This window comes from Balaenoptera physalus (assembly GCF_965194825.1).
Source record: "Balaenoptera physalus genome assembly, chromosome: 17".
Lineage (NCBI taxonomy): Eukaryota > Metazoa > Chordata > Mammalia > Artiodactyla > Balaenopteridae > Balaenoptera > Balaenoptera physalus.
Genome location: NC_138895.1, coordinates 48,543,292 through 48,567,462, shown reverse-complemented (window position 1 = coordinate 48,567,462; position 24,171 = coordinate 48,543,292). Strand labels below are relative to the sequence as shown.

The 24,171-nt window shown below is 33.9% G+C and overlaps 1 protein-coding gene across 17 annotated transcripts in view; it reads right to left on the bottom strand.

Moving 5' to 3' along the window:
* VPS13B (vacuolar protein sorting 13 homolog B) overlaps window positions 1–24,171 on the bottom strand; it is a 763,196-nt gene that overhangs the window by 662,440 nt on the left and 76,585 nt on the right. For all 17 annotated transcript variants that reach the window (XR_014255333.1, XM_082432674.1, XM_082432665.1 and 14 more), the window contains 8 exons: window positions 22,734–23,002; window positions 17,102–17,197; window positions 16,505–16,627; window positions 15,890–16,027; window positions 14,525–14,612; window positions 8,102–8,293; window positions 3,927–4,096; window positions 934–1,128 (listed from right to left, as the gene is read on the bottom strand). Coding sequence is in view for 16 of the 17 variants with exons in the window: in XM_082432674.1 (XP_082288800.1) it covers window positions 934–1,128; window positions 3,927–4,096; window positions 8,102–8,293; window positions 14,525–14,612; window positions 15,890–16,027; window positions 16,505–16,627; window positions 17,102–17,197; window positions 22,734–23,002 (1,271 nt within the window). In the remaining variant the exon portion in view is untranslated. The remainder of the gene's footprint in view (window positions 1–933; window positions 1,129–3,926; window positions 4,097–8,101; window positions 8,294–14,524; window positions 14,613–15,889; window positions 16,028–16,504; window positions 16,628–17,101; window positions 17,198–22,733; window positions 23,003–24,171) is intronic.

The following is a 24,171-nucleotide window of genomic DNA, read 5'->3' as shown; positions in this document are numbered from 1 at the left end:
TTAGAGTATAATTGCTTTACAATGGTGTGTCAGTTTCTGCTTTATAACAAAGTGAATCAGTTATACATATACATATGTCCCCATATCTCTTCCCTCTTGCAACTCCCTCCCTCCCACCCTCCCTACCCACCCCTCAAAGCACAGAGCTGATCTCCCTGTGCTATGCGGCTGCTTCCCACTAGCTATCTATTTTACGTTTGGTAGTGTATACATGTCCATGCCACTCTCTCACTTTTAGTACTTATTCTTGATTTCAACTTGACATAGCTTCCTTTAGTCCATAAAACAGAATTTAATTAGGTACATGCTATCTCTACTTAGATTATACATGTGTATTTGCTTAGCAAAAACACTTATTACTCAACATCTGAGTTTATCTATTTGTAAGTACCTATAGTGGGATGTATCACATATTTATTAAAAAAAGAGATGGAAGAGCTGAGCAAAGTCTCCAATAATTAACTTTACATAACTTGATTTAAAGTAATAAAGTTTTCCTTGGCATTAAGAAATTAACATGAATTCAATAAGAGGAAAATGACTAAAAAAAAATGTGTTAAACTCGCTTTATAAAACATTGTCTCTCACAAATATTCCCCTCAAAGAAATCATGAATCTTTTAAAACATCCTTAGTGCTCTTACACATTGCTTATAATCAATGATATATACAATCTTCAAAAATTATAATTACTATTAAATACTTACAAATATCAAGCTATTAACACCAAATAATTGAAGAAATCTTTAAAATAGGTACACGTTTATTTTTATATTAATTATGCTGAATAATGAATACACCTATCATATCTTATTTAAATCTCATCTTACAGGATACTAATTCTGTAAAATTACAACTCCAAGAAAAAAAAGATTTATTTAATTCTCCCGAAGGCAACCAAATACTAATACACAAGAAAATTCACTTTTCATACCTTAAGGTAGCAATGTGCGTAGCAATAATGAAGCAGATTATCAGAAGGCTGAGTAAGGCTGCTGACCACATGCACCAAATGTTCAGCATACATCGGCACAGAATGTTCCAGATTAATTTTATCCACCAGTATCTGAATGGATGGCAAAGGCCGAAGAGACTGGAAGTTTGTAGTATTCATGAAATTACTTGAGTTCTAGAAAATAATTGTGTTCACTTTATATTTCAGGAGAAAGTGACTGATGTGCAATGCCCTCTATACAAGCTTCAGAGTGACACATTATGCAGTGATATCAAATCATCCTAGAAATGATGCTTGCTATGGGACTCTCTTACTGTAACCAAATAGAAACACCTTCTACATATTTTTAGGTATATCCCAGATTTCAAAGAATGCCTATTTACTGTGAAATTATCAGTGCCCTTTTAGCTAAAGCTTTTTATTTTTTCAGTCAACTAGAATATTGTCACAACGTGCCTCAGTACACTGAAGGTATTTTCTTAAGCTCAATAATTCACACAAAAAAAATCCTAGATATTCCAGAGCCTTTATCTTCTTTCCCTTTATTCACATTTAGATGACTAAACGACTAAGTGCACTACTCAAGACAGTCTGAAAGATACTCACAATAAGCAAAGTTTGCAGGACAGAAAAATTTCCGATCCACATCATATCTACTAATATTAAAAATGCTAAAGGCTCATAAAGTCCTAAGAATCTCGAGGTAGGCTTGGTATTTTCAGCGTTACAGAATCTTTCTAAGCTTCCAAGTAAATGCAGATAAATTTCAACATGTCCAGGGTATGAACCCAATTAGCAAGCCACCCCTTCCAGCCCTTGAACTTATTCCCATACCTGTAGCTCTCAATGAGGAACAGTATGACCCTCCATCCAGAGGTGTGGGAAGAACAGTTTAATTGTTTTGTCTGTCTTTCATTACCATAATAATAGGGGAACAGTACTGGCATTTAGCAGGCATTGGGTAAAGATGGTAAAACTACATAATACTTCTCTAGTCCAAAAAGCCAATAGTACCATTATTGAGAAACACTGTGCCTAAAAATAAGTTGAAGATACAGTTCTTCCTTTTTGACTCATTAATAATTTTTAAACCATCACGTATTGAGCAATTACTTTACTAAGGGACTTTATTTTGGATTACTGAGATATAATATACAGTAAAGCACAAAATCTTAAACATAGAGTTCAACAAATTTTTATGTATGTAACCACCACACATTTCAAGCACCCTAGAAGGGTCTCCTATATCCCTTCTCAGGTAACATCAAATCCCCACCAGGGGTGGCCACTATTCTCACTTTTGTCTGTTCTTTGACTTCATTTAAACAGAATCACACAGTACATACTCATGTCTGCCTTCTTTCATTCAACATATCTCTGAGAATTATCTACTGTTCACTCTTTGAGTCAACACTTATCATTATGGAATGACTCTCTTTACTTCTATCAATACCTCTTGTCTTAAGCTCTACATTTTCTGATATTAAAATAGCCACTCTATCTTTCCTTTGATTAGCTCTTAAATGATGCATCTTTTTCCATCCTTTTATTTCTAGTTTGTGTTACAGTTTTCAGCTACAGAATTTCATTTCATTCTTTTTTTAATGGATTGAGGTCTTTTGAAATCCTCCACTTTTTTGTCTCTTTCTTGAACTTATTAATCATAGTTACTTTAAAGTTCATGCCTATACTGTCATATTTTAATTCTTCTCCACTAAAATTTTCCCCAGATGATCTCTTTACCCAGCAATACAATGAACGATTATGAGTGGTTGATAGAGAGCAAATATACAAAATGAAACTGATATATCTTAATTCTCTGCCATACTTCCATAAGTTCTTTTTATTTAAAGTTAGGACTATTTTTACTTCTATAATCATCATCATGTCACCATTAAAAGAAATATAACCCCCAAAATAATAAATTAAAGATAACAGATAATACCTTATATGTATATGGCAGACTTAGAAAGCAATACATTGTATATGGACCTAAAATATTAAGCATCTAATAAGTCCTCATTAAGAAACACAGTAATAATCACTGGGTTCCTAATATGTGCAAAATGGTTTACATGCATTATTTCACTGAATATTCAAAATCATTCTAGGAGCTAGGTACTTTGGGGGAACTGCTCTATGCCAGCACCCAGACAATCTTAAAATCCATGTAGCCCACAAGGCACGGCTAAAACACACAAGACCTAAGCCTTGGTGGAGCACCCTATGACATTATCAGAACAGGGGAAAATAGGTGGTCTTGTGCAGAACTGGTAAAAGACCATTTCTCAGTCGACTTCTCATCTTGAGAAATGCTGCTATGGGGAAATTTTCTCATCAGCATCCCTCATTCACGGGGCTTTCCATCTACTCTCTCAGAGTACAGCTGTAGGCTATATAACTGCTTAGCTGCAGTGTGGAACTGAGTCCTTGTCAACAAGGTATCCTACCATGTGTGCTGCAGGTCATTTGGCGCTCTAGATTCAGGGTTGTCCTGAAAGGGACAAGGCAAGCCAACACCATTACTGATTTGCTTTTGCTGTCTATGTAAGTAATAAACTATCTGAATCTATCTGGGCTTGTTGCTTCTTTACTGGCTGACTCTGTCAGCCTACATGAAAAATATAATTTTCTTTTGTTTTTCAGAAAAGGAAAACAAGGCTTAGAGATATAAAGCAGTGTCCTAAGGTGTCAGAGCTTGTACATGGTCTGACATCGAGGCAAATGCTCTTCAACATTTCTTTATAGAGCCTTAGCTTGAGGTTATTTTTTTAATCTATTTATTTATTTATATAATATAGATAAATTATTTTCTAAGAATTAATAATCGTAGCTACATTGCTTTAACTTCACCATGGATAACTATTATATATAGACAGATATTCTATTACTTAATCAACTTCCTCTTACAATATCACAGGACCAATAAATATACATGTATGAGAAAACAAGTAGTGAATGACAAAATATACCTTTTCTCCCATAATGACAGGCAGCAAATGATCCAGCAAGTTGAATTCAGCCATGAAAATTGTGAAGGTACATTTGAGGAGAGTAACACTTGTATGTCGAGTAGGAATATATTCCTCCAAAGATGCCACTTCTTCAGGATTCAGCACTGTTTCACTTTCACCCTTAATATCTAAAATGAAATAATAAAAATTCAATGAAAATTTATTTTTAAATAATTTTCTTAATTAACTAAAAAATTAATTAGTTCTCCAAATTTTAAGGTCCAATTCTTTTTTTCAACAATGAAGCAGCTGTAAAAGTGTTGCCTTTAACAAGAATAAATTACTCTAGAAATGTATGTCTTTGCTATGTAAAATTTTGTTTTATATTTTAAAATATTTCTTAAATATTTTAAAGAAATTTTTAATCTCTGTCATTAAAAGAATAACAGCTTCCTTTCATAAAAACACCACTGAGATAATGTAAATTCAAGCCACAGACTAGGAGAAAATATTTGCCATAGACAGACACATAGATAGACATAGGTATATGCACAAAGGACTTGTACCCACAGCATATTAAAAATTAAAAACTACCTAAAAATCAAAAATAAACAAATAATTCAATGGAAAAATGGGCAAAAAGCCTTGAACAAGCAAAAGATAATATATCCAAATGGTCAAAAGTTATTTCAAGAGCAAGTTAACATCGTTAGGTATCAGATAACTGCAAATAATGTCACGATGTGGTAGCACTACACATCCACTGGAAAAGCTAAAATGAAAAAGACTAAGAATACTAAAAGTTGGCAAATATGTATCAGCAAACTTTTTCTATAAAGAGCCATATAGAAAATACTTTAGGGGAGACTTCCCTGGTGGCGCAGTGGTTAAGAATCCGCCTGCCAATGCAGGGGACACAGGTTCGAGCCCTGATCCGGGAAGATCCCACATGCCGTGGAGCAACTAAGCCCATGGGCCACAACTACTGAGCCTGCACTCTAGAGCCTGCGAGCCACAACTACTGAAGCCCGCGCACCTAGAGCCCATGCTCTGCAAGAAAAGCCACCGCAATGAGAAGCCCGTGCACCACAACGAACAGTAGCCCCCGCTCACCACAACGAAGAGTGCCCCCGCTCGCCACAACTAGAGAAAGCCCAAGCACAGCAATGAAGACCCAATGCAGCCAAAAATTAATTAATTAATTTAAAAAAAAATACTTTAGGCTTTGTGGGTCATACAGTTTGTCCCAATTACTCAATTCTGCAACTGTAGTACAAAAGCAGTCACAGACAAAACATAACTGAATGAGCAAGACTATATGTTCCAATAAAACTTTACCTATGAAAACTGAAAATTAATTTTCACATAGTTTTCATGTGTCACAAAATATCAATCTTTTTTGTATTTTTTCCAACTATTTAAAATGCAAAACCCATTATCAACTCATAAGCTGTACAAAAAGAGGCAATAAGTCATAATTTGCCAACCCCCTGATCAAGGGCAACTAAAACTCTCCTACACTGCTGGTAGGCGTGTAAAGTGATTCAACCAAACTGAAAACAGTTTGGAGATATTTACTAAAGGTGAACATATATGATCGTTTTACCTAAGTGATTCCACCCTTAAATTCCCAACAGAAATGAGTATATATGTTAATCAAAAGGTATATACTAGAATGTTGGTAGCATCACTACCATAATAACCAAAAACTAGAAACTAACCAAATACTCATCAACAGTAAAATGGATAAGTTATGGTATATTCACAAAATGGGATACTAAAAAGAAATGAGAATGAATCCCACAAACATAATGTAAGCTAAAGCCACAGGCAAAAGAGTATATACTGTGTGATTACATTTACATGAATTCTAAAATATGCCAAACTAAATCTAGGATGTTAGAAGTAAGGAGACTGGTTACCCTTGGGGTTCAGAGTAATAACCAAAAGAGGGCAAGAAGGAGAATACTGGAGTGCTGGTAAGGTTCCATTTCCTGAACAGTTAGTCACATAGATGTGGTTAAGTTTACAAAATTCACAAAGCCATACCCTTAGTTTTGTGTGCTTTCCAGTATGTATCTTACACTTCAATAACGAAGTAAAAAAAAAAAAAGTGGAGGGGAACTGCTAACTACTCAGAGAACTGCCTGTACAAAGTCAGTTAGCAGCAGTTTCTTTATAGAGATCATAAATATTTCTGAAATGATAAACTGCTTCAAATAAATATTCATTTTCTATAAACGAGTGTGTGTGTGTGTGTATGTGTGTGTATGTGTGTGTGTGGCGTAATTCCACTGTGGAAGAGATTGCTAATTGCAGTCTTTTCTTCTTCCTTTTAGCAATAAAACTCTCTGAATTTTAAGTGAGGTATATGGACTCCATCTAGAGAATACATTTTCCAGCCTCCTTGGCTGCTGGGTGCAGGGACATGTTACTAAGTTTGGGTCAATAAGATGACAGAGCCATGTCATTAAGTGAAACTACATGCCTACCATTTTCTCTTGTTCCCCCTTCCTGTTGCTTAAAATTAGACACTGTAATGGTAAGCCAACATTGACCATGCAGATGAAGTATACCTCAGAGGATGGTGGAAAAACAAGATAAAAGGAATTCTGGGTCTAAGACCACATCATGAAACAGAGTCACCCTAGTCCCCTGGAGTACCTACCAGCTTGGGTTTTAACATGAGAAAAATTAATTATATACTGTTTTTTGTGTGAACATTAGTTCTCATTTCTCTGGGATAAATGCCCAGGAATGCAGTTGCTGGGCTATATGGCAGCTGCATGTTAAGTTTTTTTTAAAAACTGCCAAAATGTTTTTAGAAGTGGCTGTACCATTTTATATTTCCACCAGCAATGAATCAGTGATCCAGTTTCTTCATGTCCTCCCCAGCATTTGGTGTTGTCACAGTTTTCTGTTCTAGCCATTCTGTACATACTATCCTAGCACTTATCAGAGTACCTGGCAATGGAGCAGGCATTCAAGCAAGGTGTAAGAAATGAATGCATGAACATATCAAGCACTTATGGCACTATGTTACGTGATTTTACATGCATTAGTCTTTGGAAGTAGGTCCTATAAGCGTATCATTTAGGACAACAGTAAATTTGCTGTGACAAAAGAAAATAACAGAAGTGTCAACAAAAACAATGCTTATTTCTCTTTCACTCAACAATCTGAGTCTAGAGGATCCATGGTGCCACCACACTACTGAAGACTTGGGCTCTCTCTCTATCTTATTGTTCTGTCATCCTCAGCATGCAGTTTTCATCTCAGAGTTGAAGCTAGCAGATCCAGCCCTGCCATTATAATTGCTTTCCAGCAAGAAGGAAGGGAAAAAGACAAAAAGGAAGGCACACTCTTTTCCTTTTAAAGTCCTGTCGCAAAAATTCACATGAAGTTTTGCTCCCATCCAGTAACCAGAACCTAGTCATATGACTGCATTTGGGAAGTGAAGTCTTTATTTCTATCATGAAAATTTCTACCACAGAAATTTCTATTACTATAAGAGGAGAATGGATACTGGGGAGACAATTTAACCAACTCTATTGCAATAATTAAACTCATAGAGATAGAGAAATGGAAAAATCAGTGATGTTGATTACTTCCTAAGGTCAGTAAGAAGTGGGGGTCAGAACTCAGCCTGATGCCACAGGCTGAGGTCTTTATTATTCTATACTCCCTCATTATACTCTTATGTCCTGCTCTAGAGTGCTTCATTGCATGAATAGGAAATTTGTGTTTTATGAAACTGTGATAACCATATCTTTATACCGTGCAGAAAATATCAGTCACATAGAAAATTTTTTTACCAGTAGGACCTAAGTTTTCTTGAATGTTAAATTCATATGCTTAAAACCCATCTTCTTCATGTCTCCTCCTCAGAATCCACTAAAGTGGAAAAATGGTCATATTTCAGGAGTATACAAGGGAAAAAGTATCAAAAAGGTGACAATACAATACTGACAAACGCTGGCAAAAAAAGCACATACTTATGCAAATAATTTTCGAATACCAACCTCTCCCATAACTTCCACATGTAAGTTTACTCTTTAAATTAACAAGTAAATATATGAACATCAGATAGGCAAAACATACTAAAAACGTTAAGTTAGCAAAATACAACAAATTGGATTATACAGTCATTCAAATCAACTGGCAAGAGATTCAAAATTAAGCCAAAAACAAACCTGGTTTTAGTCTACTATATGGTTCATATTCGTGTTCCAAGGCACAAACAATCATTTTTAAAATTCTATGTACTGCACTGCTATCCAAGCGAAAATCAAGAGGACCTATAACAAGGCTTTTGGTAGACTTTTCCTGAAGTGTTCCCAAATCTTCACTTTTCCCTGAAGAAAAGTCTTGTTGATTTGCAGAACCTACAAGAAGCCAAAATTATATTAATAGGTAAGCATCAATCAGATACACCAAATATATATTTTAATATTTCTCTTATCTTTTTAGCTTAGAGCTTAATGCCTTAAAACCAATTCTACATCAACTGGATACACAGAACCCTGCTGATCTATATTTTTCTTTATGTAGATGAGAGGATATTATCAACAAAAAACAGATGATTTAAAAAACAATTATTCCTGTTATCTATTTAATGTTATAAGATGTGCTATAAAATTGAAATGGTCATTCTTAAAAAATTATTCTCTAAAATCTAATTGGCCTATACCCAATAATTCTATACACAATACTATTAGGTTGACTGGGAAAGGAGACTCTCGAAGAACTTGCATTTTACTACTATTTTATCTTAGAAGTTACATGGAAAAATTGATTGCTTAAAACTACATGTTCAAAGGCGCCTCGTGAGTTTTCTAATGACCATGGAAGTAAACAATAGGTATTACCCGCTTTGAACTTTTTCCAGAGTAAAATCATTAAGGCCATGCTCCACAGGGTGGAATCCAATTTCCCCAATCCCTTATCTGCCCATATGTCGAAGAGGAACCAAGGCTGTCTTCTAAAGAAAATCTTAGCTCTACCTACAGGTATTTCTCCTTATCTAACCTGTCCACACCTTAGAGATTTGGTTTTAATATATAAATTCACTATTTTAAGTGATAACATACAGTAAATTTTACTTCTTAAGTCTTATGTTTATTCAAACAAAAATAGAGAAGTAAGACTTTCCAGCATTTACTACCTTTAGAATCTAGGAAGGCCCAGTTAAACACAAAAATCCTATATCTACACCTTTTAGTAACTCTTTCAAAAATACATTTCCTTCATTTCAAACAAAGGAGTTCAGTTCAATCTCTAGTCCCAGTACCAGAGACAAAAAAATAATTAAATTTATTATTCATATATTCTTTTCTTTAAAAAAACATTTTTTAAATTTATTTATTTATTTTTGGCTGCGTTGGGTCTTCTCTGCTGCACGCAGGCTTTCTCTAGTTGCGGTGAGTGGGGGCTACTCCTCGTTGCAGTGCGCGGGCTTCTCATTGCGGTTGCTTCTCTTGTTGTGGAACACAGATTCTAGGCGCACAGGCTTCAGTAGTTGTGGCACATGGGCTCAGCAGTTGCCGCTCGCAGGCTCTAGAGCACAGGCTCAGTTGTGGCGCACGGGCTTAGTTGCTCTGTGGCATGTGGGATCTTCCCGGACCAGGGCTCGAACCTGTGTCCCCTGCATTGGCAGGCAGATTCTTAACCACTGAGCCACCAGGGAAGTCCTCATATATTCTTAACAAGATGACTACACGCAGACTTAAATGTCACAAATAAAACATACAAAGTTAATCTTAAACATATTTTATGATACACATAAATAAGAGTCACATTATAAATTAGGTATAAATAACATACCATTAACATAAAAAAATACTACTTTCCATAGCTAAACCAGACATTTCTAGAGTTACCTGTTAGGATGAGGTAGCTTGAAGATAACCAGAAGGACTCTGGTTGCAAATCAAAATATTCAAAAACAAGGAAAATATCCTGCTTCGAGTCCTGTAGAGGCTATTAGGCTTCTTTAAAAAATGTCAATTTACAAGAAGACCCTTCTTTTAGACATCAGATTGTCTCTAAAACAATAAAAGTCTAGAGGCTTCTATTCTTTTTTTCAGATAATGCAACTTGCTTATAATGCCAGTAGCTTATCTAAAATGTAGAACTGTGACTGGCTTTTAGCTATTTCTTTTCAGCAAGGTATTTACTTGTGCCCACCCTCAATATGTTTGGTCACTCCAGCCGCCTGAATGTTTGGCTATTCTTATTAAGAGTCAAGACAATATCAAGTTAGCCTAACTAAAATGAAGGACTTGCCAGTCTCTCCAGGACAGCCAGAGGCAAAAGAACCTGTACTGCCTACATCTGCCCATACCTTTATACCTATTAATAAAAGATAATTCTTCTCCCTATGTGAAGAGGAATCTGCAAGCTACCAAAACAACTCCACCAACCATCTGTGCTGTCAGTGCACAAGGAACTCTACTTTCATTTGTGAGAACTATATATCCCTATGTGTCTTCTTTTACTAGAAATTCACCTGCTTTCTTTCCCCACTGGTTCTCATTAAAGTTTGCTTGTATTTAACTTATACCTTATGAGTCTGAGTCTCTGTATAAAACCCATCTTTTAAAGAAAAAAAGTAGCTCTAACCCAGGAACTAGAAAATTAATCCTTAAATAGAATAATTTAGGAAACACAAATGCTTCTACTCCAACATTCCCCTAAATTAACACCAACACTCTCTCAAGACATCCGGATTCAAAAGGGCAACGAACCATGATGCCTCTCTCTCATCCTTTTCCTCAATCCAATAACTAAATAGTTTCAATTTTATCTCTATGTCTCTAAAATATTCCTGTTGTAGATTAAATGTTCAGCTATCTACTTTAAGTCCATAAAAACATTTGCAATAACTTCTTAAATAAAAAAAGACTAAAACTTACAATAATATTTAAAGTTATATTAATAAGAAATAATTTAGTTTCTAAAACAGTGAGTGCTTTCAAGTAGCATAACAAAAATGAAATAATTATCAGAATGCTTATTAATATCAAGCAGCAGCACAAGAAACTTATTAACCGAATTTTTCTTTATATGTCATTTTATAATGTGGGTAAAGTACTACTACATCATTTACCACAACAAAAATAAATAATACAAGTTCTTTTTCTTACTGCATTTACTAGTTTTTTACATTAAGTAAATACTATCATGAACTTACTTAAAGCACACCAATCAAATCCGCTTTCAAAATTTCAGAATCCACTACAAACTTTGTAAAATTATTAGTTTAATATGCATTTAGATACCTAAGATAAAATTTAGGGCACTTTTTGATAATTTAGACTACAGAAACAAATAAATATCATCACAACAAACCAAGAATTTTAGATAAAATATTGCTTTGAAGAATTCAAAATTAACCTCTTTTGAGAATTCAAAATACTTTTCTTAGGTTTATAAATACTGAAAATTCCACAAATTTCTTGTTTCAAGTAATCCAAGAAAGAAGAAAATCTGAACACAGTAGTTACGAATGCAAGCTGTAGAGTTTAAACTAGTTGGGTTCAAATCCCACATAATAGGTGTGTGATCTTGGCCAAGTTACAAAACCTGTATAGGACTGGCTGTTTCCTCATAAGGAAAATGGGGATATTGTTATCTACTTATAGGGTTATTATGAAGATTAAATTAGCTACTATGTGTAAAACACTCAGAAGAGCGCCTTCCATTTAAAACCATTCAATAAATATTAGCCATTATCACCATCACTATATTATCAGTGAATATAGATTCACAGTGAGAAACACACATATGAAAGCAGCTACCAAAAAGCAGGCAAAGAACAAGTGAACAGATTATTGGGTGAATGAATGAACACATTTTTAATGTACATGTGACATTCACAAGTTAAATTAACAGTGGAATCTTATTATTTACCCAAAAAAACTATCTGCTTGCACAGCTGAGAAAGTATCTGTGTAAGCAGTAAACCAAAAGCAAGAAAATGATTACCACAAACCTAAGAAGAGCAGTTTCTTCCAGTGAGGGAGGGAGAAGACTGTGATGGAAAAGGAACACACAGGAGGCCAGCAATGTTGACACTGTCCTGTTTCTTGGCTTGTGTGGGGAATACACAGGTGTTTCTATTTCTTTGCTATTCTGTACATAAATGTATAGAACTTTTCTGTTTGTATGTTATGATCTAACATTTTGTTTTAAAAAAGTTAAAGACTAAGATATCTATACAATGCACACTATTCACAGGAATGGAATATGTGAAAAATGCAAAAAGTAGCAAACTACCAGCGTCTCAGGCAGAAAATATATAAGCACCCTAGCAAATATAAATCATGTTTCAATCTTTTAAAAACTTTAGAAACAAATATATACAAATAAAATTTTCAGTGAGAGGTTTCCTTTACTTGATAGGCAGACTTGATAGGAGTACTTCATACTCCACCTCACAAAATACCAAATTCACAGCACATGTGTAAGACATCATACTAAACAAGAGGAAACCTACCAGCTTACATTTGGTAACTACAACACAATAAAAATTTGCAAAGTTCTTAGAACAGAGACTTCTGAATTGTACTTTCATATACAGGTATCCCTTGCTTTTCGAAAGTTAGCTTTAGGCCATTTCACTTTTACAAAAGATCAGTTTCCCTAACCAAAATAAATCTGAAGAGAATTTTCACTTTTACAAAAAAAGGTGAAAATAGCATTCACCACTTGTTTTGCAGCGAAGCATTACAGAGGCAGCACAAACCCCCAGCGTCTAGAGTGGCACCAGCAAACTCCTTCCCCAGGAACTATACTCAGAATCTCAGTATCAAGCCACCACAGCTTTGAACTGTGTCTTTGAGCATACGCGCTTTTCTCAATTTATTTTGCACATCCGTTAACAAGATCTGTCCTAAGGTAACTGCTTCTTCACTTTACACCATTTCGGATTACCAAAGGTTTCATACGAATGCTGTAGTGGAGGAAACCTAACACATACAATTGACTCCTGAGCATCTCCACCAATGTCCACGGGTAACTCAAAACACACCTTTTCCTCCAAAAATCTTCCTTTTGTGTCTCTATGTTCCTTGGTGGTTATCATTATCCACCAAATAACTGAACAGCAAAATCTGATCAACTATTTGAATTTTATTTTTAAATAAAGCAATGTGAAGGCAGTGAAGATTTTAAGCACAGAATTAAACCAGTCTGATTGCAGTATAGATTATAGGAGGGCAAGAGTGGAAGGAGATAGCCAGTAAAAAAGCTATTAGAATCTAGAGATGGTAACAGATTGGATGAGAGCATTAACGGTGAAGCTTAAGAAAAGACAGATTCTAGATAGATTCTAGAGATAAAATTTGACAAAATGTGCTGATGGGTTGGATGCTAGGGGAGAAGTGTGTCATGATTCCCAGATTTCCAGCTTGTGCAACTAGAAGACAGTAGAAAATTCTTCCAGTAAGAAAACACTGAAAATAGGGGAGAAGTAGTAGGTGGTCATGAGGGTTTTAATAATTCAATTTCAACATATTCAATTTTGAGATATTTGTGAGACACAGAAGTAAAAATGTCAAGTGTGCACTGGATATATTTAATTCTAGATCTGAAAGAATAAGTTTGGACTAAAAATACAAATATGGACATCAACAACATATAGAAGGTACTCAAATCCATGAAAACGAATAAGATTACTTCAGGAGAGTTTAGGGGAAGAAGTGAATCCAGGTTTGACCAATGAGAACACCAACATTTAGAAATCCATTATGAAAGGAGGAAGCAGAAAATTACAGTTCTTTCCTTCTGTTTTCATCTAACAAAACTTAACGATCCTTCAAAATCAACTCCTCTGTGAAGCCTTCAACCCCACAGACAAAGGTAGTCCCCTTCTCACCTGGACCTCTTTTAGCTGTCTGTTTACATTACTGTCCTTAACATGCTATATTAGAATCACTTATTTAAGTGCATAAACACTACCTATTGGTTTCTTGAGGAATGCTTTGGTCTCCTTTGCATTCACAATATCTAACTCATCCCCTGAAACAAAGAAATAATTTATCAAAATATGAAAAATTAACAAAAAATGGTGACCCTATTTTGACTAAGTTTTCAATATGAAAAAGGCTGGAATAATAAGCACAACACAGTATAGTTAAATTTCTGAAATCGTTTGATTACTAAAATGAAACACATAATAAAATAATAAAAGACTGTGTCCATAGTTTCTAGAAGAATATATTTCTACTTTTCTGTTTGAAACAACAAACTCCTTTTTTAATAAAAAGATGTATATAACCTTCAAAATGTATTTAATACAGAAAAGGAAATGTTTATGCTCTTTGACAACTTTATATGAAATTTGATGTATCAAAATTTTTAATATTTGGTACATATTAGAACTAATTCTAGTTGATGATACAAAAATCTTTTCAATCAGCTGCACAAAGAAAGGACTAAAAATGTTAAGAATCTAAGAAAATTCTAACATGACATTAAAATTAAACCCTTCCGCAAAGTAACAGAAGGTAACTCTGATGTAACAGAGTACAATCAGTCAAGGACCAATTGATTCTGAAGAAGTCTTTGTTTCTGTTGTTCAAGGAAAAGCAAACATAAAGGAAAGAAACCAGTACCTTTGCCACTGGTGTTCTCCATTGTATACAGGTAATCCATGTAAAAAGCCCCGAACCTTTGCATTCCAGCTATCTCAGTGTATGTCTCCTGCCAACAAAGCAAAGCAAACAGAGGATACATTGTATAGAACAGACTTTTGAGTTTAAAACCTGATAGATCAAGAATCAGACATATATCCTTATGGAGAATGTGTACCAACTCATAGGATTAGCAAAACAGAAAGAAGAACAGAGGTTACACAAAGAATTGGCTTCTAAAAAACGTAGTGTTACCTCTACTATGGACCATACAAAAGGACATCTATAATTCTACTAGACAATTTGACCACTTTGTCAATAATGTCTGGTTAATGAATACCTACAGTGGAGTAGGGCAGTACGGTCTTGACCTTTATCACCATCACAAAACGGTCTAATATATACTCTCAAATAGAGTTAATCCTTAATATTTCAGTACACTTATGTGAAACAGTTCAAACACTAAAAATATACTAAAATATTTTTAAATGTATGTTAATTATGCAGATAAAAATTAAATTCTTTACTTTCAACTATAAAAGTAAGTCTGTAGAATCAATGTAAATCATTGATTCTATTATACTAATCTTCAGGAACTTCTTTTGAGTTTTTAAATTTATTCCAAAAACAGTACATTAAAAAAAAAAAAAGTACATTAATATAATCTTACATGAAAAATTCAAACACTACATATAGTAAAATGTGAAATTCTTCACTTCTTTTCATTAATCCCACACTTCAAAAGTAACTGAAAGGGCTTCCCTGGTGGCGCAGTGGTTGGGAGTCTGCCTGCCAATGCAGGGGACACGGGTTCGTGCCCTGGTCTGGGAGGATCCCACATGCCGCGGAGCAACTGGGCCCGTGAGCCACAACTACTGAGCCTGCGCGTCTGGAGCCTGTGCTCCGCAACAAGAGAGGCCGCGATAGTGAGAGGCCCGCGCACTGTGATGAAGAGTGGCCCCCGCTTGCCGCAACTGGAGAGAGCCCTCGCACAGAAACGAAGACCCAACACAGCCATAAATAAATAAATAAATAAATAAAAATTAAAAAAAAAAAAAAAAAGTAACTGAAATTAAAAGAAATAATTCTACATGTTTCCTCCATGACTATTTTAACAGTAGGGAATGGATAAACTAACTGTGGCTGCATGCTATATAAAAGTAGAGATCTTTGTGCACTCCTCAAACCTCTCTAGATATAGAAGGCGGACAAAAATATGCTAGATGTTTCAATAAACAACTAGCATTCAGAATATATTACTGGAGAAGAAACATCAATCACAAGTATTCACACAAAGTGTCCACCCCAGCACAACCTAGAATTTGGCTCAAATATATATTCTCTGACCTTATGATTAGCTGCATCCAAGATAAATTCTGCATGAGTACCATTATTTTCTGGGCTTCGGTAATCAAACAATGAATTTGTGAGGTATGTCAAACCTTTCATATTCAAATTTTCACCACAAATGAAAAAACAGGCTTCCTGAAAATAAATGCAAAATTTTTGAACAGGAGAAAAAATCATTAGACAGTTAAAGAAAATAAAACCTTGGTTTTATAACACCAATTCAGCAGTCAATAGAAATCACACTACAACTTGAGGTCCTGTAAAAAGACAAGGCATGCTGCCTCCATTTTCACTGCCTATTTTGGCAAAGAACATTTTAACAAACCAAAGAGGAACTCCAAGTAGCTGCCATAAACAAGAAAGAAGAAACATTTATGAATTGGAAAGTATTTGGAGCTACTGTCGGTGTTAAGTACTACCAACTTTCTAAATTCCCCTGAGCTCTATAATTTCTTACAGGGGAAAACAGTAAAGTTCCCCTCTCAAGCCAAAGATATATGTAGTCTAACAGATTTTTTGGTATGGTTAAACACTTCAATAAGCACCTCATTATCCCTGCATTCTATCCAAAAAAAAAAAAAAAAATGGAGGAAAGGGGAGATTTTGACTTACGGTTTCACTTCTATTCATACTCTCTTCAAAATCTTTAACACCCATAATTCCTTTAAGGCACATGGCTCTGCAACCTACAAAACCAATCTGGCAATCAAAGAAAGGCTCTCCCATCATAAGGGCCTATAAGAGGAAAGGAGGTGTTATGAACCTGAATTTCAATAAAAATGTTACAAGCTTTCCTTGTAGAATTTCTAAATTAGTTGAAACATCTTTAGGATTATGACCTTTCCAAATTTATTCTCCTCAGATCACACATCCTATTAGAATAAGAAATATCTTACTTGTCTCTGTATCCTCAAACCTTTGTATCCTCAATGACTGGCACTTCAAGAACATTAATCCACACATACATATGAGCACACACAAGTCAAATGACAAAATGAAAGAATAAATTAATGTTGCATATTATGGTAAAATCTTTGTTAAAGAATAATTATTTCAATTAATACTACTGATCACTAAAATAGAAATATAAAGCTATAAATACATTTTTAAATATACTATTTATGATTTTGAAAACCTGTATTTATTAAATATTAACCTTAAGGACCATTACAAAGATTTTTAAAAGTATATTCAATGTTGATGGATTACCTCAACTGTAGTTCCTTCTTGTTCCCAACACAATACTTCTTTAGATTTTACTTTTTGAGGGCTGTAATAACTACTCTCAGCTTGCATTTCAGTGAGCTATGAAACAATATAAGAATATTAAGTAAGTCAAATTAGTATTAAATGGCAATAAACTGTCATTACTATGATGAATTGGTGGAAACAAGGCCAATTTTAAGATTCGGGAAATTAAATTATGAAGCAGGAAAACAGGTGCAACAAAAACAGCTGTAACAGATTATCCATGGTATAAAGGTTGAATATGCTAGTCTAATAAGTTCATATAGAGAATATAAATACTCCTTTTTGTTAATAATATTGCTTAAAATGGTGAAAGCTATGTAGCTATAACAGTCCCCTAGTCATAAAATGACTCATATATTCTGCCAAAAATTTACATATATTTTAACATCAGTTCATTTTACATTCACTAATACATTCAATCAGGTTTAGTTCAATAATTTATAAGATTTCTACCTATTTGTAATCAAAAAGAAAGCTGTGAAGAAACACAGAGATTCAACAAAACTTTTTGAGTTCTATGAGGGAGGCAGATTCAAGGGCTTTACTTTCAAAGTACATCATCTCACAGCATGTGTCACAGACTCATTCAATCGTGCAAATACTCACTGAGTGCCTGCTAGATAACAAGTACTGATATAGATGCTGACAAAATATATATATATATATATACTCTTGCTCCCCTGAAACTTACAGCATATTATTTCTACGTATCCAAAAATTAGATAATTTGATTTATTTTTAAAAGCTCCTTTTCTAAATGCAATGTGGTATCCTAGTTTGGATCATATTACAGAAAAAGGTCATTATGAAATTAAAGTCTGGAATTTAACAATAATGCACCAATGTTGGCTTCCTAGTTTTGACAAAAGAACTGTGATAGCGTAAGATGTTAATAAGAGGGAAAACTGGGTAAGGAGTGTATGTGAACTCTCTGTACCATCTGTGCAACTTTCCTGTAAATCTAAAACTATTCCAAAATAAAGATGTTACTTTAAAAAAAAAAAAAGTATTCTGCTCATGTTTGCTAATGATTCAGTGAGCCTTATTCGTGTGAAATGGATATATTCTTCAAACTTAAATGCAAAGTCAAAGATCACATTTAAAAAAAAAACCAATATTTAACTTAGGTCATATAGAACTTATTGAACTGAAAAGCTATAATTCTAAGCATGATAACCTCTTTATACTGGGAATCACCTAATTATTCTCATTTTTTATACCAACGAGTTTTTATATAATATAAGCCTTTATTTCTTGGATGCTTCTAGAACTGGTATACACAATGTTATTTCAAAGTACAGTTCTATAATCTAAAATGCTTAAGTAAAATTGAATATTTTAAACTTGATTGCCCTTCAGCTGTCTACAATTATTGTAGAAAAAAAGCAATTAATTGATTAAAAGAACTCAAACATTACAAGAACAATTTTCAACATTATTTTTTAAATGCTACATTTAATTTGGCATGATTTTTGTTGGATTGATATCAACTGTTCAGAATGCTAATGTAGAAACATGACCTTATTTTCTGACCAAAATATGAACCACAAATTAATTCCATACATTCTTTAAACCCAAGCTGAACAATAATTCTAATGTTTTCCTCCAAAATATCAACATATTTCCCTTAGAGAAACCTTAGAGAGACATAAATGTTTCAAAATTTTTTTTAAAGATATATTGACTAATGACAAATACTACCCCAAAAGTCTATAAAAGTTTTGTATATAAATGCCTGTTTTGACGGACTCAGTTTAATTACAATTCTTCTCATCAGTGAAGTTAACAGAAATGTACCAGAATAATTTCAAATTTAAAAGTAAACATGTACAAGTCACCAGAAAAGATAGTACTTTACTAGCAATCCCTGACTTCCCTCACAAACTTAAATTAAAAATAATTTCACTTGGATCATCTAAAACTGGCAAAACATCTAACAATAGTTGGCAACAGTGGCTCTTTATTATACATTTAAAGGGTTTATTGTTTTATCATTTTTATTTTGCAGATTGACCCATATCCCTTTAACTTAAACAAAGCTAAATCAGTGAATTTCAGTTGCAAAATTTTTAATAAAATAAAATAATAATTTGTTTCAAAACTTCAGAAATAATAAACAATGGTGTCAAAATAGTAGAGGTAATGTTTACATTTTTTTATCATTTCTGCCCCAAACTATTACCAAAAGAAAAAATCTTTCAAGCTAATCAAGCCATGACTAAACTTTTGTTGAAACTTATTGTCTATATTTTTTAGCTTTTGTCAGATTAGAAAATATGGAATAATTTTAATTAGAAAAATCTTTAAAGACTATTTTTAAATAGTTTTAATCTACCATCTGCTACAGTTATAAATTATATAGCTTTACTACTGATTGAAAAAGTTTATTTCAAGCAGTTAAACAATCTAAGCTAAAGTAAAAACACCAGAGCAGAAACTTGATTTTTCTTTGCTACATTTCCAGTATGTAACAGTTGCCTGGAATAGTACCTGTAATACTACTTCACAGGTTGGACACATGAGTTTATCTTTTTCAGAAAAACGCCTCCATAAAAAAATAAACCCACAAAGACAAATAAAATCAAAGAAAAAATAATCTAAAAGAGGGTCCAAAAATTTTAAAAAACGGTAAGCAGATAAGGAGATGGGTAGATGGATAGATGGTGGATTTCTTCAACAAACATTTATTTGTTGAATATGTACCAGACAATTTCCAAGAGCTGGAGACACAACTGGTCTTTTTTAAAGTTACCAGTTACTGAGTTTGGAGTACTATCAAAAAAGAATAGCCACTATCTTCTGAAAAGGTTATTATTCCTTCATCTGTCTGATGGACATCTAAGTTGTTTCAACTTTTTGGCCATTGTAAATAGTGCTTTTATGAAGACTCAGGTACATCTATTTCCTCGAGTTCAGTCTTCAATTCTTTTTAGTATATACCTAGGAGTGTGATTGTTTGGTCATATGATAATTCTATGTTTAACTTTTTGAGGAACTGCCAGTTTTCCACAGACTACACCATTTTACATTCCCACCAGTCTTCCCATTTGTTTTTAACCAACTCCAACTACAATTCCACCAGTCTCAAATCTCTGTTCCAGTCAAAATCACCAGTAATTTCCACATTGACAAATCCAATGAATCCATTCTCACAAATGACCTACTCCCTCCACTATAAAACATTTATGGCACTTAGCTTCCAGACAGGCACTCTATTGGTTTGCCACCTACATCACTAGTCACTTATTTTCAGTTTCCCTCACTGACTTGTCCAAAACCAAACTCCTGAAATTTATCTCAAACCTAATCCTCTCATAGTACTGCTCATCTCAGAAAATCAGAACTCAACCCTTCCAGTTGCTCAGGAGCCTTCCATGGATCTTCTTTATTTCATTTATGTCAATCAATAAAATCTATCAGGAAGTCCTGTACTCTTGACCTTCAAAATACATCCAAAATCCAATTACTTTTTACCACCTCCACTTGCTAACACCCTAGTCCAAGCCATCATCATCTCTTGCTTGAAAATTGCAATCCTCTCTGATCTCCTTACTTCTGCTTTTGTCCCTTTATAATCTATTCTCAACAGAGCAGAGTTGATGCAACTTAAAACATAATTCAGATCCTCCTATAACTACTATGCTTAAAATTGTCCAAAACCTTCCTATCTCATCCAAGATTAATGATAAAGTCCCTAAAATGACCTACATGGTTTCACAATTTATGGACCTCTCCCAACCCCATAACCTCTCTGACCTGATTTTGTACTACTTCCACATTAGCTCACTTTTCTCTAGCCCCACCGGCCTCCTTGCTGTTACATGAACTTTGGGGGCCCTCTACATTTGCTATTCCTAGAATGTTCATTCCCACGTATCTGCAGAGCTTCCTCTTTTGCAAGTCTTTACTGAAATATCCACCTCCCATTAAGGCCTTCCCTGATCACCCTCTTTTATTTATTTATTTTTTTAATTGGAGTATAGTTGATTTACAATGTTGTGTTAGTTTCTGCTGTACAGCAAAGTGAGTCAGTTATACATATATATATCTCCACTCTTTTTTAGATTCTATTCCCATATAGGTCATTACAGAGTATTGAATAGAGTTCCTTGTGCTATACGGTGGGTTATTAGTTATCTATTTTATATATAGTAGTGTGTATATATCAATCCCAATCTCCCAATTTATCCCTCCCCTGCTCTTTCCTCCTTGGTAACCATAAGTTTGTTTTGTACATCTGTGACTCTTTCTGTTTTGTAAATAGGTTCATTTTGCAAATAGGTTCATTTATACCATTGCAAATAGGTTCGTGTATACCATTTTTTTAGATTCCACATATAACTGATGTCATATGATATTTGTCTTTCTCTGTCTGACTTATTTCACTCAGTATGACACCTGATCACCCTCTCTTTTTTTTTTTTATATATACACACACACATACTGTTTATTACATATATACATATGGTTTACTACAGGGTATTGAATATAGTTTCCTGTGCTGTACAGTAAGACCTTGTTGTTTATCCATCCTATATATAATAGTTTGCATCTGCTAATCCCAAACTCCCAATCCATCCCTCCCCCGTCTTCCCCGTGGCAACCTGATCGCCCTCTTTTAAACTGCAAAACTCCCCTCCCATTTAGTGGAAGCATTCGCTATTCCTCTTTCCTTTTCTTTTTTCTACATAACCCTTATCATCAACGGGTATATTATATATCTTATTTGTTTATAATAACAATTTACATTTTAAGAGGCAGGGATTTATATCTCACCTGTTCACTGTGAACTCCAGAGACAAAACAATGCCTGGTACATAGATGGCACTAATATGTATTTGCTGAATGAATTAGATACTGTTCAGGAATATTAAATGTGTGATAATACTACTATAAAAAGTCAAGAAATAACCTAAAATTAAGTATGGGTTATAGCTGAGGGGCAGAGAAGACAATATATGATCAAAGAAGAACATATACTTTTTAAAATAAAAGGATGTTCACCTTATTACTGTTTAACCTGAAAACACCTATTATATAATATCTTTTGAGAATGTATTTTACATGCATTTGTTAGTGGAGGAAGTACTCAAAGTATTTTAAACAATGCTGAAAAACAGAGTTAGATCAAGATCTAGATAATAAAAAAACCTGGACTATCTTAAAGAGAGGTGAGGAAAGAGAGAAAATGTATATAAACAATGTTTTAAAGGAATTTTGCAATAAAAAGACAACACAGAGATGAAACAGTAGCTAGAGGGGTACATGAAGTCATGGGAGATTTTTTAATGTGCATTTCTTTTTCAATGGAAATACTAAGGCATCTCTGTATGCCAATTGAAAGATTCAGTAGGAAGAGAAAAACTTTCCATGAAGCTATTAAAAAAGGAAAGTGGAGAAGGCCTTAAGAAGACAAAAAGAGACCAAAATTCAGAGATTTCAGATGAAGGGACATTTTATGAAGTAAAGATTGTTAGACTCTTGTCTCACATCTACTAAGTGTAAAATAAACTAAGCCACATTCTTACTAGAAGTCAAAATTTAAGCATTAAAGTTGAGAGATAAACAGCAAAAAAAAAAGGAAACCTACTTTGAAAGTCACAGTTGCCTTTGTACAATAAAATCCTATAGAAACAATAGGATCCTTCAAAGTCTGTGCTTTGTGTTGATGTGTGGTTGATGTAGGATCATTCCCAAGGTAGTCTTCCTCACCATCATCATAACTCACAATTGCAGGCACAAATGACCAGGCCCATGATACCCATCCCTGTGGCTGCTCATCCTCTTGCTGTGAATACAGCTCTTGGCCTTTGTACTGAGCAGGATACTGCGTATCTACTCGTGTTTCATCTTCAGCACCTATCAATCAAAATAAAGTCATTTTAAATAAAGGGAATTAAAGCAAGAGGACAATTAGGAATTTAAATTATATAAAAGTTTCTCCCACATGATTCTTTCTACATATAAAGTATGAACAAGTCATACATTGGTTATTATTATTTGAAACCAATAATTTAGCATTACTATTTTCAAGTTTCTATATATTGTACTGCATTAATCTCCTTTCATAGTCCACAATGTTATATGGGGAGTAGTTTATTACATACTTTTAAATGTGTTTGATAAATACAAAGAATTCATTCTTTAGGAATTCACTCATTAATTTAAACAACAACAACAACATATAACCTACCTTCCAAAAATAAGGCTAAGGGGCTGAAAAAATGACTTTTCTCAGAAACGTAATATCAGAAAAATCCAAGAAAAGTTCTTGATTTCCTGATGCACCCAACAGAGAAAGAGAATGGCAAATATTCCTAGGCAGAATGTGCCCCCACCAAGAAAAGAATTATCCCAAAGAATGAAAGTAAATGTTATAAGGAAACTATTCTCATATGTAGTTAAGAAAAATAATAGTGACTTTCTTATTAGTAAATAACATCTTTCCTATTCTATAGATGAAAAATTATAGCAAAGAACTTTTATGTGGTTACAAATTAGCAGACTAAGGATTTAAATTCCAACCACTGTAACTTATTCCACCTTTGTAAGACAAAATCCATCAAGGTCCCTTAATGTTATTCTAACAATACAAACAAAAGAGGCAGATCATCATGGAATTTAGGGAAGAAATTACTTTTTTAAAAATTCATGGTATAAGCAGCCTCCAGCAGATTCAAACATATCTACTCTTCACTGATAAATCAATAAATACACACACTCCATTAAATACCATCTTCATTCAGATTCACTTCCAGGTTTTCTGGCGAGAAAAACTTTGTAACTTTTTTAATTCTCATGACAGGAGACTCTTGGAACATCGTACACTTTTAGGTCATGACACATGGCTATTGACCTCTTTCATCTGGGACAAAAAAGACTTGATAAATAGTAACTAGAGTACCTAAAATACAGTACCAAGAGACCTTAGCCATTTTACTTCAAAATAAATTATAAAACTTACAAATCCAGAAAACGTTTTACTTGATCTTCACATCTTGCTATTAACCATAAATATCATATAAGTT